Source organism: Phaethon aethereus (genome assembly GCF_964289735.1).
Source record: "Phaethon aethereus genome assembly, chromosome: 2".
Lineage (NCBI taxonomy): Eukaryota > Metazoa > Chordata > Aves > Phaethontiformes > Phaethontidae > Phaethon > Phaethon aethereus.
The window spans coordinates 68,857,695-68,874,600 of NC_138582.1; the positions used below are offsets into that span (position 1 = coordinate 68,857,695).

Below are 16,906 nucleotides of genomic sequence, written 5' to 3' on the forward strand. Positions count from 1 at the left end.
CAGCATAAAATCAGTAAGTTTTGGCATGTCATTTTCAAGTATTTCTGGGTGGGGGGAGAACCCAAATAGGCAACCATTTGTTGGCATGTGTACAAACAGCAAAGCCGAAAAGCTCTGATCCCCTCCTGGCCCTGCAAAAGTCAACTTACGGTCAGTGCCCTCCTAGTTGGAGGGGAGACCTGAGCAGAACATCATCTTGATGCAGGGCTACCCTTTCCTTTTCTTGGCTGAGAAAACCTGTGCTATTTGTAGCACTAGTGCTTCTCTGACCCCTCAACGAGCCAATGGAATTTATAATCCCAGCTCTTTTTTCCCCATTATATGAGACAGGCTGAACAGACATAAATGCATGTTTATGGATGCAATAAGAAAACAACACTGGAGATCACCCTGACAAATTTGGAAGAACAGGTTCACTGATTTATACAAGCAGCTCCATCTGGGCTAAATGATGAGGCAGGTCCAACTACACTTTAGATTGCTGTTTAGTATATTCTTCAATACAATGAGTAACTTACTGGCAGGATAGCACAGAAAAACCTAAATTGGGATTTACTTACAATGCTGATCACAGTCTACTCTAGCAAACACCACTTGATTCTTATCTGGATATTCTTCCTTAATTACGTTAGAAGCTTCCTCAAAAATAGGATGCAGCATTTGGCTGAAGCGGCACCTGTGGATAAAACACAAAATCATAACATCAAAATATTAATTTGAAATGTTTTAACTGATGACTCAGGAAACATTTCAATCTTTGAAAGAAAAAAAAAAAAGAAAGAAAACCTATCGGAAAATAACACTTAGCTGTAATCATCCCAGTAATTGACTGGATAAAAGTAGGTTCAAAAGTAACTCAAAAAATTCAGGTGGGAAAAAAAAAGCACGCATTCTAAAAGAATATGTAGTTCAAGATGTGGCCCCCTGCTTTATCTGCTTAAGAAACACCATTAATCCATTATAAGCCTTTAGGAAATATACTCTATTCAGAAAGTCTGTTGTTTTTTTTTTTTCTACCTGAATTATCCCTGAAGAAGTAATTTTAAAAATATAGTAAAAGAAGTTACTTGGATTATTGAAATTCAAATATTCACCAACAATCACCTTAAAGAAATACAGAAGATATAAGCATTGCTTATCATATTATTGCTCAAGTTTGGTAGAATTTGAACAGACTGCTATTACAGCACCACGAACAAAGAGAATCCCAGGGGTGCTTTCTTCCAGTCATGTCAGATTTTGAAGCAAATCCTCTCTTCCTGCCCATAGCTGTAGGATTGTAAAGATGCTTTGGTGGCTTTGGGGAGTTTAGGGTAACATTAGTGCAAAAGCACATTATTAATATGTCAATAAAATTATTTTATATTCTGTTCTTCTGAACACATGGCAGAATTTTAAATTGAAGGTGTATAACGGCACTGTAGCAGCTGTCAGAATGAGACCCCATGGAACAAACTTGCAATAAAACAGCCTGCACTGAAGCCCTGCTTAAACTTAACAGTGACAGCTTGGGGATGCTGTTATGACAACAGCAAACATTCAAGTGAAGAGGCAGGTTTTGCTCTCAAAATACAAACAGGGCTTAAGGCCATTTTCTGAAAGAAACCTGACTCTGAGCAGCACAACTGTTACACATGGCTTCCTTAGCCCTCATTCTTCTCCACCCTTACAGCAGAGTATCTACATCAGCAAAACTGATCTGTTCTCATTCAAAGGTCACATTACATCCTAGGCTGGCAGTACATTATTTTGAGGGGTTATTACTGAATGCCTACATGCAATGATCATAATGAAGGCTGTAATGTGTTAAAATTATGGCCTACTGTAATGTGGATCAACTTGCAAGCATACATAAATCTTTGAATTCAAAGCAAACCTATTCTAGAGAGGCTTTGATAACAGTAGGGGTTTGCAGAAAAGAGTTATGCTAATACCCAGGTCATAAAACAGGATGCTTGTTACCCTGCTATATCAAGTTTTAAAATACTGTTATCCTCCCTCTAGCACATGGATTTTTAGCCTCCTGAAGTTTGACTTTTGCAAAATCAAAAAATGATTTTTCAATGGCAACACAGACCCCAAATTTCAGTGTATTGAATTTACTCTCCATAGGTTTGCTTTCCTTAGTTATCTTTAATAAAAGCTGTTCAAGCAGTCTATGATCTACCAGGTATCTGCAGATCACAAACTGAAAATAACCATCTTAAAATTTCATTTATTTAAGTATTTTAAAAGGCAGCCTTTATAGCATAATTCTATACAGAACAGGTAAGAGATTAGACCTAGTTTCTTACTTAACTAGTTACTTAGTTGTACTATCATTATAAAAGACAGACATTTCAAGCAAATAGCTTACTTGGTAAACGAATACAATCTCTCTAAAGAAAAATTGTATTGGTTTAATTGTGCATAGTATCAGTTTAGTCTGTGGTAGCAAATGAACAGCTGCAAACTAACTGAACATAAAAATTGTCCATAAAATGACAGTGGTATATACAAAGGTTACCAAACTGAGTCAGATTGGTATAACGTCTATCTTTATGCAAAGTTTAAATGAAGGCATTAAAAACATCTTAATTGAGAACTTCATTCTGTATGAAGACTGGGTATGTATTTTTCAAAATCACTTTTAAAAAACAATTAAAATTAGCCTGCTGCTAGTTTTATCAATTATCAGCAAAGGCAAAGTTTTGTGAATTTTTCATGTAAAGCTCTGTGTGCTTGCTATTTCTAGGCCATCCAGACCTACAGACTTCAACATATAGTGGGATGTAAAAGAGGTGAAAGGAGTAAGAAGTCTAATCACCTACATGACCTTTGATTCTGAAGGCCAACATTTATGGTAACAAAGCAAAACAGCAGGGAGAGGAGTATTTAAAGTGTAGTACTTAGCTTTATAATGTAAAGCAATATGTAAACCTATTTACAGCCTAGATTACTTTAACGAAGACAAAAAATTTTTCTAATCTCATTTTCTATATCAATTTGCACGTTAAATTTTATTTCCTCTGAATACTTCTCTGGTTTCTTCCTTGCTAAAGATTCTTTTGAAAATATTAATGGTGAAGCAGAACAGAATATTTAAAATTACTTCTTACACAATTTAAAAAAAAAGGGTATGGTGCTTAAATTATTTCTAACGATGATTTTGAATGCAAGTTTTTTGTTTTTTAAAATACAATTTCAAGTGAACAGTTGCCTCTAAGTATGTCTTTCACAACATCTAACCAATCTGGCCTGACATTCTTTTCTTTTCCAGTTGCTTTGATTTCATCCCTCAAATATAATTTCTCTCATTCTCCCCTTGGAAGGTCTTCCAGATTAGAGAAGGATTTGATTTTTAGTGTAATTTCAAGCCTTTTTCTTTCTAGCACACACATGGGACCAACATAGAAGAAAACAGAAAAACTGAGCATTTGGACTATCCTATGTTAAGGAGCAAAAAGTTAATTAAATCTGTCTTGCTGGGGGCGGGGGGGCTGAATCAATTACATAGCATGTTATTCCATATTACTATAGAAACCTTTTTCCTCTGATAGGAGCCCTGAATGAAACAAAATGTGGCAGAACAACAGAAGGAGAAGTAATCGGGACGTAAAAAACCACCAGGAAAAGACTAGTTTGAAAGCAACATACCACTGTATTTTCAATTAGAAAACTATAGCCAAACATGTCAGTTTTCAAAAGACAGAAGTTTAAACAGAAAAAAAAACCGTTGCATGACTTACCAATCAGCATAAAAATTAACTAAAGCAACATCTGCATTGTCTGAAAGGAAAGAAGAAAAAACCCCATGTCACACTGTGAGGCAAACTTCTTTGTGCTTTTTTCTGAGATTATAAAAATATACACAAAAACTATGAAAGCAAATATTTCTAGGTTATTCAGCATACAGCTTAGTCTGCTAGGAAACTGCTAGGATAAATCTTATCTAAAATATAATCTATATCAAATGGGAAAGTGATGAAAGAGGCCTTCAGTCAAGTATTTTATTGACTTTATTGATATATTAGACATTAAAAATGTCAATACTTAAGGTATTAGGACATAAAGTAGTAAATAAGTGACACGAGACAAAAAGTAATTCTGGATTTAAAATTAAGGCACTCAAAGCCAGAAGTTGTACTCCAGTATATCTTTTAAACATTATCTAGATTATACGTAAGTGTTAAAAAACGGTTAAAAGCTGAAAATGTCAACAATTTGGGTCAGAAGAACAACCAACATGCAGCCTGCCCTGTGCAACTTGCTCTGGTCAGTCTTTACCTGCCTTGATTGCTAAGAAGCTGGATACTAAGGCAAAAGGTAGCAGAGAAATCTTCAGTCCCCAAAAAAGAAAAATGCTAAGGGACACCTGCAAAAAAATGCAATACTACAGGGATATATGAGGTAGTGAAATATTTTTCATATACAAAAAAACCCGAGGAAAATATATCAAAACTAGAAAGACAAATCTCTTGCCCAAAAATAAATTGTGATCTTTACACAATGTAACAACCATGCTGTAGATTAATTTTTAATAGTAGTAGTAGTAGCCTAGGCATTGAAAAAAAACCTTGAAATAAATACTGGAACTATAGAATAGCAGCCACAGCTTTACAAAGCAAAAATGTTTCTAGATGAATTTGCACTATTGACAAAGTTACAAAGCAGTTACAAGTGAAAATTAAGATGTTGGAAACTTAGAAAAGACAACATGCTGGAAAAGATGACTCTCAAGAAGGCTGGGAACAACTACAGTTTTGACTGAAATTATGATATTAAGATTTTCACTATCAGCAAGGAATGCAAGTGGTGAACAGGAAATTAACAAGGACAGAGAAATTCAGGGTAACCTCCAAGGCATAAAGTATTTATTGAAAGTAATAGAATAAATTTCAAAAGTAGTAATACTTGGCATATATTCACTTTTATGAATTACATTTTACAGAGGGCTTCTATGTTTTCCACTGCATAAAAGGTATTTACAAACAGATCTTATATCACCTAATCATTCACTACACAAAGCCATCCTGCAATAGTAGGCAGATTCTAGCACGATTTAAATAAAATATAAAGATTTTTTCTGAATATATTTGAAACAGTGCAATAACTCTTTTCCTGTGAAAACAGCCAGATATAGGCAAATTGCATCCTTTTCAGACAAGGAATACACATCTGTTTAATTTAGGAGTCTTTTTTTCTACGAACCACCAGAATCAGGACAACGCTTAATCTAAGAACAACATAGCTGAACAAGCAAGGTAGTTAAGGCCCATTACCACGGGTTTCAGTTGCTGCTATTTTTGGGGAACTTTTAAAATGCTCTCTTGACAGGTTCTGGTTATGTAATCAAGCATTCCCATCCACAAGCAAGATACCAGGTATTCTTCTTAGACACCTCAAATCCTCATTGATAGTACAATGAAGTAATTTGTTAGGCGATACGTTAGTTCAGACAGCTAGGCTTGATCACAGGCATTTAATACTTCTATGCTGACTACAATTCATATTTTCAAAGCTAAGGTATGCATATTCACTTGACATTGCAAGATTCATACAGATAAATGACTGCAAGACGTACGAAGAAAAAAAAAAAAATCAAAGTACTCACTCAAAATGTCATCTATATTTCCACTATCTAGACTTGTTATTTCACTTCTTGTCGGATTAAAAAGCCAAGACACCTAAAAAGATAAAGCAAACCCATAAGGTATGTAAAGCTTCAGCAATAAAGCAACAACATATCTATGATTTTAAATGTTGCAGTTCAAAAGCTGGAGAAGAACAGTAAAATAAGTATAATTCAGTCAATGAATTTCAGATGACAGCAGTACTACACATCTACAAATAAACTCTGTTTACAGATAAAACATACTTTCACAGTTAAAGCAAAATTGGCTACATTGGGAGAAATGTTACAGGTAAATTTTGTACCTTTAAGAGTAACTTCTATTCATAAATCCACTCTGAAGAAAGAGATGAAACCCCCATTTGCACCACCTAACAATATCACTATAACCCACAAGTGCGTAGGCACAGCGATTTCACCCAGAGACAATTAATTCCTTCTGTCACTTAAAGGGCTTGTCTGGCTGAAAAGTTTCTCATTAGGTAAAGTTTGCAGTTGCTTCCATTTTTATTGCTGTTGGTTGATGAGAAGCTGCACATGAGCTGGCAATGTGCGCCGGAGGTGATTCTGCCCCTCTGCTCCACCCTTGTGAGACCCCACCTGGAGTCCTGCATCCAGCTCTGGAGTCCTCGGCACAGGAAAGACATGGACCTGTTGGAGAGGGTCCAGAGGAGGGCCATGAAGATGGTCAGAGGGCTGGAGCACCTCTCCTGTGAAGAAAGGCTGAGACAGTTGGGGTTGTTCAGCCTGGAGAAGAGAAGGCTCCAGGCAGACCTTATTGCAGCCTTGCAGTACCTAAAGGGAGCCTTCAAGAAAGCTGGAGAGGGACTTTTTACAAGGGCATGTAGTAGTAGGACAAGGCGTAATGGCTTTAAACTAAAAGAGGGTAGATTTAGACTAGCTATAAGGAAGAAATTCTTCACAATGAGGGTGGTGAGGCACTGAAACAGGTTGCCCAGAGAAGGTGTAGATGCCCCATCCCTGGAAACATTCAAGGCCAGGGTGGATGGGGTTTTGAGCAATCTATGGAAGGTGTTCCTGCCTATGGCTGGGGGTTGCAACTACATGATCTTTAAGGTTCCTTCCAACCCAAACCATTCTATGACTCTCTGAAAACAGTTTCAGTATATCTAAGTCAACTAGCTACAGTCTTTTATCTCCTGTACTTTTTCTTGACACTGCTTCAGTCCCAGCACGTGATTGGCATTACCAGACTATAAAAACTGAGACACCATGTCAGCCACATCATTCAGTTACAAAGCAACACATGTATTATTCTTAAGGCAACTATCACAGCAGTACGTAGTTTTATGGAAGAACACTCTCATATTCACTGCAACAGGCCCAATTCTTTTATCTCAAAATGCAGCAGGGAAAAAGGGGGTAGAGTTTGCTGCTCTGTGCCAGGTGAGAGAAGTGTCAGTGAGTTACAAGTTATTTTTGCTTTGAGAGAGATAAGCACACAAGTTTTTGATAAGGACAGTACAGATTCAGTTCTGGGATGTGAATGTTTCCATCCTGAGCAACCTGGTCAGAAAGTCAGTATTTCCCTGTTCCCAAGCCAGGGACAGGGTTTGGACCAGACACTCTACTGAGATGCCTTCCAGCCTCATGTTTTCAATGAATCTATGGTCACTCAGGTGACAGAGATGGCAGGAAAGGAAGAGGAAGGTTTTCAGTAGAGGGCTGACAGGAACACACAGGTCAAGGAGTCAGGCAGAGACCCCAGATTGACAATGATAACTGAAGAATTAGTCCTTGCCCTAAGATGCAGTGGCACTCAACATACGCACTATCGATATTCCCGGACACTTAGGTTACTCCTTGCAGCTGCAAAGAAAATCTGCTTATGCCTAGAAAGGCAGAACTGACTTAAGAGACCAAGGAAAAACTTCACTGAAAGCACAAAGAGCATTCAAATAATGCCACACAGAGCAGCTGGATAGAAGGATCCAGTGAATCGAGGGTCTCTATGGAAAAGCCTGAGAACTTTCCTGGACCTATATTAGAACTATGACAAGCAGCAAGCCTCCAGGGCACACCTGCCTTTAACACTGTTTACAATTTATCAAATGACTAATTCAATTTCAAACATCAAGTTTTCTAACGTTTGTTGCAAGTGTATATCAGATATTGGCCTCAAAAAAAAAAGCCAAACTGGATGCCTACTTTCATTAAGATCAGCTTCGAAAATTGTGGGAGCCTTCTGCAGCTAGACACTGTCAATAGCTCTCAAACTATTCCTGCAAATGGCAGGCAGGCGAGATTTGCAGCAATCATTTGCAATTCCTTCTGATTTATGGATCACTAACCACTTTTCAGTGAAGATACTGATCCTTTCGTATTTCCCACATAGAGGCCGCTGGGTAGCATATACACTGCACCTTACACTCTACAGGCTGAAAACACACCACCCGTTGTAATACAAAGTATGTTCCAGTGCTTCTCACTTGGTAATTCGACCAGATCCTAATCTTATATGCAAGTCAAAGATCTGTGACGGAGTTTGCACAGCCTTCCTGCGGCACTTAAACAGCCCGACACAAATGTCTGAACTGTGGCTTTTAAGATGACTCTAGAGAAACAAAACTAATGGTTGAGCTGTAAGGTCCACAGTTGAAACTAACAGCATAACAACATGGTCTGCCAAAAAGCATCTGATGAAGCAAGCTCTGCAATGCACAAGTTGCAGCATACCACTACGGGGGAAGTTCCTTTGAAGATGCTGGGGGTGTTGACTGCTGAGCAGCAAGAAGGGAGGACCCTGCCTTCAGTCTTTGCAGGAGAAGCTATGTATACGGACCCTGGTCCACATCGGTCAGATTACCCCCCAGATGAGTGACAGCTGACAGCAAAGCTCAGTGCAGATACCTTCCCATGACCCCTTGGGTGGTGCATGGGATGACAACTTCCATGGTGTTGCTACGGGGAGCTGCTGGTAGTAGTAGTTACATTTGTAGTAATGGGTCAGTGAATGAGCATGTGTTTGTACACACATGCTGTTTTGTTGCAAGTGTTAGGTTAGATGTAACTTGTGTACAATTGAAGCAGTAGCTATAATTAACAATAACAGGTGGAATATTGCTCTGGGCAATAAAGGACAGTATAACTCAACGTTCACTTAGTTAGCCATCATCCGATCCTACCACAGGTGACTTTGCAAACTCATCCAAGCTCTAAGGCTTCAGCTGCCCTGCAAGGTCTCAAGAACCTCTGATCGTACCCTTGAAGACCACAGAGTTACTTATCCTGCTTACAATTTTGGACAATGCGTGTTTACACAGAAAATCCACACAAGTCTCTAGAAAGCAGGAACTTTTTAGCTGCTGTACACAGTTCTGCATCAGCATTCATACCTGGAACGAATTTCCGCAGTAGGTCTTGGTGAAACTATTTTCACAGGAGCTCTGCAGTTTGTATTGTCTAAACATACCAAATGGGTAAGATATCAATTTCTTAAACCCACATGGCTTTCTCTAATACAATTTTAGGGCAGCAATACGAATCTTATCTAATAGGATAAGTTACACATAAATTAAACATAACATAGATAAGCATGTTATTTGCAATCAGGAAATAGGCTACGTTATTCAACAATTATACTGATATATCCCGATAGATCAGGAACGTAGTTTCATTTGTAGATTGCTACAATACACCTTAACTTGCAGTGCAAATATTTAACTGCAAAAATAAAATCATCTACTTCGATGTGCTATGTACAGAAAAAGCAAATTAAAACTAATACTTTACAGCATGAATAAAATTTTTGATTACTTTCTTAACTCTTATTGTGGAAAAATGTAGTGCAAGCTGCAGGTACCGAAACAAAGACCCCAAACGTCTTCATATATTGAAAGTGAAAGTGCAATTAAGCTGTATATCCTATTCCCCCTTTATATTAAAAAGTAGTGGAAAAATACTGAGAGTAAGAATGTCTTTCCCCAAAAGTTGCACAAAACCTGAGATAATAGAAATACTTTTTCCACTAGAAGTATGAAAATGTATGTTGTGTCAAAATACATTCATAATCACATTCTTAAACATTTTATACTGACTAAATAATTGTGGGTGCCAAAACCTTCATAACCAGTAGACAGACTCAGGGGAAAAAAGCATTCCTTGAAGAAATGTCAATAAATATGCAAGACTCGCTTCAGCTGAAGCTTTCATAAAGGTATAATGCCTGTAAGGAAGAAAACACATCCTTTTGACCCAGTAATCTTGCTGTCCCATGAGATGCAAGAGGGTTTATGATATTACTAGTATTAATTTGTATTCCATCATGTTAAATATTATTTAAATTGCTAAGAAGCTACACTGTTTTGAGAATATTTTCTGACCTTTGATGAGGCCTGTACTTGATACCCACAGGCAGAAAACAAGACATTTTTGAGGAAATAATTTTTGAATGTCAGTTATATGCTTTATAAACAGATATTGAATACATGTTCTGAAAAGCACACTGGCTAAAAAAATGTCTTCCGATTTTTTTTACTTTTAAAAGCAAACTTTGCATTCCACTGCTTTACATCAGAAGGACACGTGGATGACTGCTCACATTTGTAACTGGGGGGGGGTGGGGGGAGGGAATTTTCCAACTGACCTCACAAGATAGCTACAAGCTCACTGAAGAAAGCATCTTGCAAAAATAATTCAAAAGGAAAACTGGCTATGTAAGTACACCTGAAAACAACTCAGGTTTATATTGCATAAAATTAGCTGTATTTTTAGATTTGTATTTTTTTAAATGCTTAAACTGCTAAAATCTGAAGGTGAAATATTAAAATACTAAATACTTCAGTGTGAAACTGCACAAGTTAGGTAAGTGTGTTTATAATCCACTCACAACTGTTTAACACTATAGAAAAATGACAAAACAAACTACAGACTAAACCAAATTAACGCAGAAAGCTTTATACGCTTAGAGAACGCATTGGTGAGGGGGAAAAAGTCAGGAACTGAACAATGCATTCACAAAGATAAAATTTAGCTCACATGCAGGGAGGGAAGAAGAGGAGAAGTCATATGTATTTTTACTCTTCTGGTCCTCAAACACTGTCAAATAAAGCAGGAATGTATCAGCTCAGGTTCCTGAAAGTTTCTGAAAATAACACTGCTCATGTTTTTACTGGAAAGTTTAATTAGTACAGAAATCCTAGTATTTCTGATCCAGTTTTGATCCTCACTTGAAGTTAGCAAATGACTTAGCCACTTCTGCCAGGAGCCAGTACTCGTCGCTTCTGAGGAGTAACTACAAATTAGCTGACATTTATCCTCATTTTTTCCAACGAAAGACCTCAAAGCGCTGCCCAAAAGACAACATTATCCTCCTCTGACATGCGGCACAAGGCTACACAAGCAGCCTTACACAAAACAAAATGCCTGGACAAAACCTGTTCCATTCACCCCCAACAGCAGACCTCTGCCAGGCTTCATAACCCTTTCACAAGGAGGAAATAAAAGCACACCCAGTTTCAACTCATCTTCTGCTGACAGTGTTGCTGTTCAGTTGCCACTACACACACACACACAATTAATTCAGGAGATTCAGGTCAAGCTTTTATCAACATTTTATTCTTGCCAGCTAGTGCTGTTAGTTCTTTAATTGCCAACTGGACAGAAGATACAGGCCTATAGGTTTAGTGGTATTTTCCAAGTTTATCATACTTTACATACCACTTTCTTGCAGAGAGTTTAACTGTGCACAATCTTAAAGCTACAAGAAAAGTAAAAAACACAGGTCTCTTGCATTTTAGTTCTCCACTTTATTTTTACTTGACATAGTGAAACTGAGGTCCTCATCTCCAGAGCAAACTATCTGAAGAATACAGAAAATCTCTTCTTGGAGCATTATGACTTCTAATTAGTACTACACCTGCAAGGCAGTCAACAAGAACATCCTTCATTTTCAGTTGCTAAGCTTTCCATTTACCTTTTCCTCCTGCTGGGAAATCCTAAAGGCACATGACTAAACCATCTTTCTGCTCTACCACAAAATCATTTCATGTTTGGCAACCAGCTCTAGCCGCATCTAATCCAGATTGACATGTCGAAGTTACTACCTGAAGTCCTAGCCCCACAGGACTCTGCGGCTGACTTCCAGTCCCCAAGTACCTTTTTCTTTATGCATGCCGCTAATCTGCTGCAGCTCTGAGGTGTGCATTAAACTCCTGGACAACAGGAAGCAGACGGGTTTACAGCCTGCTGCAGGATGATACAAATTGAAAGCAATCCCAGGAGGCAGCAACGCCAAAGCTGACAGACATTGTAAGAGCCCCTGAAGTTTGGCTTCAGAACCATCAATCAGGAGCATCTTGCTGGCAGCATTCCCAGAAGCCCTATAATGAACCATGAAGTTCAAAGCAGAGAGAGATAACAGTAAATAGAGAATGGTAGGGGAAGGGGAAAAAAAAAAAAAAGAACATTATTCACCCACTCAGTGAGAGCAGTTCAACTCTTAATTGTCACCACTTGATTCTAGACTGCCTGAAAATTTTCATGATTTAGTCTAACTGCTGCCATGCCTGTTGATTAAGCAGGGTTTTTATTATTCATGTAAGCTACTTTCATTATAAGACTATGACACAAAACTACATTAGTTCAAAACACTAACTGATGATCACTTCTGAGATACATTTAAGTTTTCATAGCAATTTTTAAATGGATACAAAAAAATCCTTTTCCTATTATTTTTCTCTCAAGAGCCATATCTTAAACTTAATCAGGGAAATTTAAAACACTCAAAAGGAAGCTACTGAAAATAGATTTAAGGATTGCAGTTACTAACTTCTATGAGAACAGAGATAAAATCTACGCAAGCTGAAATACAGATAATATATATTAGATACGTAAAGTTACTTCTTTAGCCTTGATAGACAGTTCAATTTCATAATGATGTAGCCAAACAGTGCTATAACTGCATAGAGCTGGGTAGAGACACCATCGTATTACAAAGAGGTGCCACGATTTTTTTTCTTCCACATATGTTGTCATCTACTCCCATTTTAAGTGTCTGACAGGAATATTTGGTGTAGGTACATGTACTACTAATATTGAAGAACTTTTTGCCAATGAAAATGTTGGAAAAAAAACTATTCACAATTTGTAATGGTATCTTTGAAATTATATTGATTTGACATTCCAAATCAGGAAAAAAAGTTCAGTTGTAGGAACCATTAGCTGTGAGTTTAACACACAAGCAAAGGAGTTGTAGGATTGTTGTGTATGGCTGGGAATGATTCATATCCTCAGAGATATCTCAATGGCCTGTTACTACAGCACTTAAGGTTCCCAGAAAAATGGGTAAGTTATCCTCTCAACAGTTTGTGAACTATTATTAGAAGAAACAAGATGTTAATTCAAAAAGTCCATTGCAGAGATGAAGTTTAAACCTCATTACCACAACATGCAGTTCAGCGCATTGCATTTTTTCCATAAAGGTATTAGTAGCAGAATCATGCACCCAAACACAATATTAAAGCTTAAGTCTCTGGGCACAAAGGTATGGATCGTTGTCTTCTACAGAAATGTTTAAAGTCAGGGCTCAAAAAAATGACATGAGGTGCGTCTAAAAAAAAAAGTCACAGAGATAAGACCTGTAATTTATTTTCAGTTGAACTGTTGTAAACAGGTGTACTTCATGAATAATGTTTAGATCGCTCCACATCCTCAGAAGTACGAACCTATCTTAAAGTCTGTTCCACAGCTTTAAAGCCATGAATTCAGCTCCCCAGGAAACTACTGAAAACTCTGAATCTTTAGACATTTTATTTACCAAACTTATTCTCTTACACAAGAAGCTAGAATTCCCCTGGAAAAAGGTATAATTTTTAGGAAAAAAACCCAAAACCTCATGTCGATAACTCTTTCTTTCTTTTACATATCTACCAACTGCTCTTATTATCTGGCAACAAAACAAGGATTCACTTTCAAGAAGGAATAAAGCATGTAAAATACAAATACAATGTCCAAAATGATCAGCACACGTTAAGCAGCAGTTGCTGCATACGAAAGCCAGCACGCTGAAGTTTCTGAACTTGTTAAAGCTGTGACCCAGCAATATGAAATAAAGGGTAGCTCGGTCCTGTCAAGGCTTTGATAATGCTAACGGAACAGAACAGTTTGTTGCCCCTTTTTCACTAAGTCAAGGAAAAAGGCCTGTTCTCTATTTCAGCCATTGCTATTACACATTAAATCCATTAGCAAAAACGTTCAGTGTAGACAGTTTAAACCTTGGAGGCATGTACTTGTAACTCCATTCCTCATGTCACAGAACACATATATTACCTTGAAATGCAAATAATCTCTCTGTACTTTCCTCTCTCCATTTTAAGATAAGTCAAAGCCGGTTTTGCACTTAAAATATTTTGGAAATTGTTTTGATGCATAGCAATAGAGAAGAAATTGTGAGTCATTTCATATGAACAGTCAAGTCTAAATAGAAGGGATATTAGGAACTGTGTTTGGAGAACCATGTGGATCATTACAGAAAGCAACATACTCTCCTGTTACTCATTATGATCATCTACAGTCTTTCCTGGGACCTTTATTCTATTCTTTACACACAGAGCCACCACAGAACAAGAAATGATAATTTTTTAAAAATTATATATTTTTTTCCCATTCTTGGACTAGCGATGAAAATGGATATTAAAATGAAACCAAAACTTTTATGGTATTCTGTGGAAGGAGTGGCCACAGAATTCAGAATATCTTCTTTCAAGCATCGTCTCAGAGGAAGACACCAAAAGTAGACATAGTGTTTCCATGGGAAACAGTATTTCCTACATCACATGAACGTTTGCTACCTTGAAATAATCTGAAGAACTGAATGTATAAGTGGATAACTGAATTTTTCATACTTGCTGCCACCTACACACATCCTACTGCTTGAAAAAACAACACACAATTTATATTTTGGTAGATTTTAATACATATTGAAATTATTGTTCAATAAGACAAAAATGAACTAATTTCAAATTAAATGCTCAAATTCAACATCTACTCAATTTTAGCTGCGTATCTTTTTATTAACCACTTAATCTATTTGCAATACTGAATACATTTCCGCTCTTCTGCTCCAAAACATCGTTGTCTCTCTCTCTGTGGTATCAAGAAAGGCGGGAACTTTAAGCAAAACACAAGCCTGTTGACTTTTACCTTTCAGGCTGGAACTTGTTTTAAAAGTAGGTTGGGATTACTGAAAACAACTGCTCAAATGCAAATATAAAGGCTATCATAAACACGTATAAACTAGCCCTCCATGATAGAAAGACCTAAGAATCACTTTAGATAAAATAGCAGTCAGGTGGCATAACAAAAGTGCAGCACTGGAGAAATCTGCATTTCACATCATCTTATCAGATGAAATATCACAATCCTGCAACTCCAGAGGTGCAGGATCCACACTGCTTTAAACTATGCAAGCTGAGGCACTGGGTTAAAAAAAAACAAACATGAAAGCAAAGCAGTAAAAGTGACAGACAAAATACTCAAGAGAAAAATACAGCTAGGGTCATTCTCCTCACCCAGCCCACTAAAAGGGAAGCCAAAACATAGTGGTTTAACTGCCACTCTAAAGACAACATAAGGAAAAGCAAACAGGCAAACCAGTCTCTGGTAACACTGTGTCAATTGTGTGTTCATATTAGTGCTGCTGCCTATTCGTACTTCTGAGTAACAAAATCAGTTTGGGAGCACAGCAGCCCCGCCAGCTTGATTTGGCTCATCCTTACTTGATGCTGAAGGCAGTGACTAGAGATTAGATTAATTAGTGATTAGAGCTAAACGGAGCTACACTCCTGACGCAGAGCAGCAAATGTACGGATAACAATTAGCACTTCAAGTTAAATTCTTACTTTCTTCCAGTTTTAGCATTACGTGGTCATGCTACACTATGCAAACTCAGCCACAACTAACACACTCATGAATATGCACACCACCACCCCCATTTATTAACCTCAGATCTAGAGCTTTTAGCAATAATACTTCCAATATCACTAAGACCCTCCTTGTGTTACATTTTTTTTTTTTTACTTCCTTCAGCATAATTGAGATGCCACATTTCCTCAGGCTACCTCCCAATATTTCAGCAGGAGGAAAAGGTTTTGTACCTGTATCAAAGGACAACCACAGTACTTTGCGACACAGCCGTCTGTAGCATACGAAGCTTCTGTCCATTCACTAAAAATGTCTGAGATTCAGTCCTGTGTTGCTGCTGCTCCTCCCTCTTTTTCTGAGGAAATGAAATGAGGAAGAACACCTTGGAATTTCAAAATTATAAACTTTCTAAAAGACAATGGGGTTTTGTTGCCTCAGCTTCCCATTCCCCTAACATCAGAACTCTGAACTTCAGAATAAATCCATTTAAATCATCATCTTAATTTATGTTACTTTGATTATTTTCTTTTCTTCATTCCAGGCAAACGTGATGCACACACCACAAAATTCCATTCTACACATGCGAACTACCAACCATAGCATTAACGCTCACTGGCAGTCCATTAGCCTGTCGACCAAATGCTTTGTCTCAGTTTTTAGGTTAGTATTTATTATTTGCTACCTTAAAATTACATATGGGAGGATAAGGGATAAGATCTTTCCAAATAAGCAGTAACATAAATACTACTGCACAGCTGCATTCTAATTAATACCTTGGCATTGGAAAAATCTCGCAATTTAAATGAGGAAAAAAATCCCAAAGACACATTTTACAATTAATCCATTGGCTATCCTCTACAGAAGAGCACTGATTAAAGCAATGCTGCCTGGACCTGAAGAGAAAAATTCACCTTTGGGACCACATCTGCATGTAGCTTGAAGAACGAGCAGCTAATTTCAGACTGCATAACAGCTATTTTATTTCTACCCTAAACAGCTGCTAAGGGTCTGCAAGTATGCAGTAAATTCATCCTGGATAACTCTGGACATCAGAAGAGTAAATGATGCAGAGGACTGGACACATGCCACAGACATTTTGAAATGCACAAAAGAACATGATACAGAGATATTGCTGGTTTACCTCCCCCAAGGAATATTAACCCTGCCAGCTTCAGGCCAACTCCCATGAAAATATTCAAGCAAGTATTCTAGACTGGTTCCCAAAATAATATGAACACATTCACATAGTGCTGTGCTTGAACTGCTAGCAAGTATCAGACACGCTGGCTCTGCAAGTAAGGAGCCCCATGTTGCGAGCTGTTCTCAGCATAGAGGACTGCTGCAACCAAAATTGGTACAAAAATCCTCAGCAAGGTATCACTGCTATGTATTGGCTTATTTTAAAATTACTTT

General features: G+C 37.6%; 1 protein-coding gene across 1 annotated transcript in view; it reads right to left on the reverse strand.

The window, feature by feature from the left end:
* ERP44 (endoplasmic reticulum protein 44) overlaps positions 1 to 16,906 on the reverse strand; it is a gene marked incomplete at its 5' end in the record, with an annotated part of 53,728 nt that overhangs the window by 27,238 nt on the left and 9,584 nt on the right. The window contains 3 exons of the mRNA XM_082015592.1: positions 561 to 676; positions 3,729 to 3,768; positions 5,594 to 5,666. Coding sequence (XP_081871718.1) covers positions 561 to 676; positions 3,729 to 3,768; positions 5,594 to 5,666 — 229 coding nt within the window. The remainder of the gene's footprint in view (positions 1 to 560; positions 677 to 3,728; positions 3,769 to 5,593; positions 5,667 to 16,906) is intronic.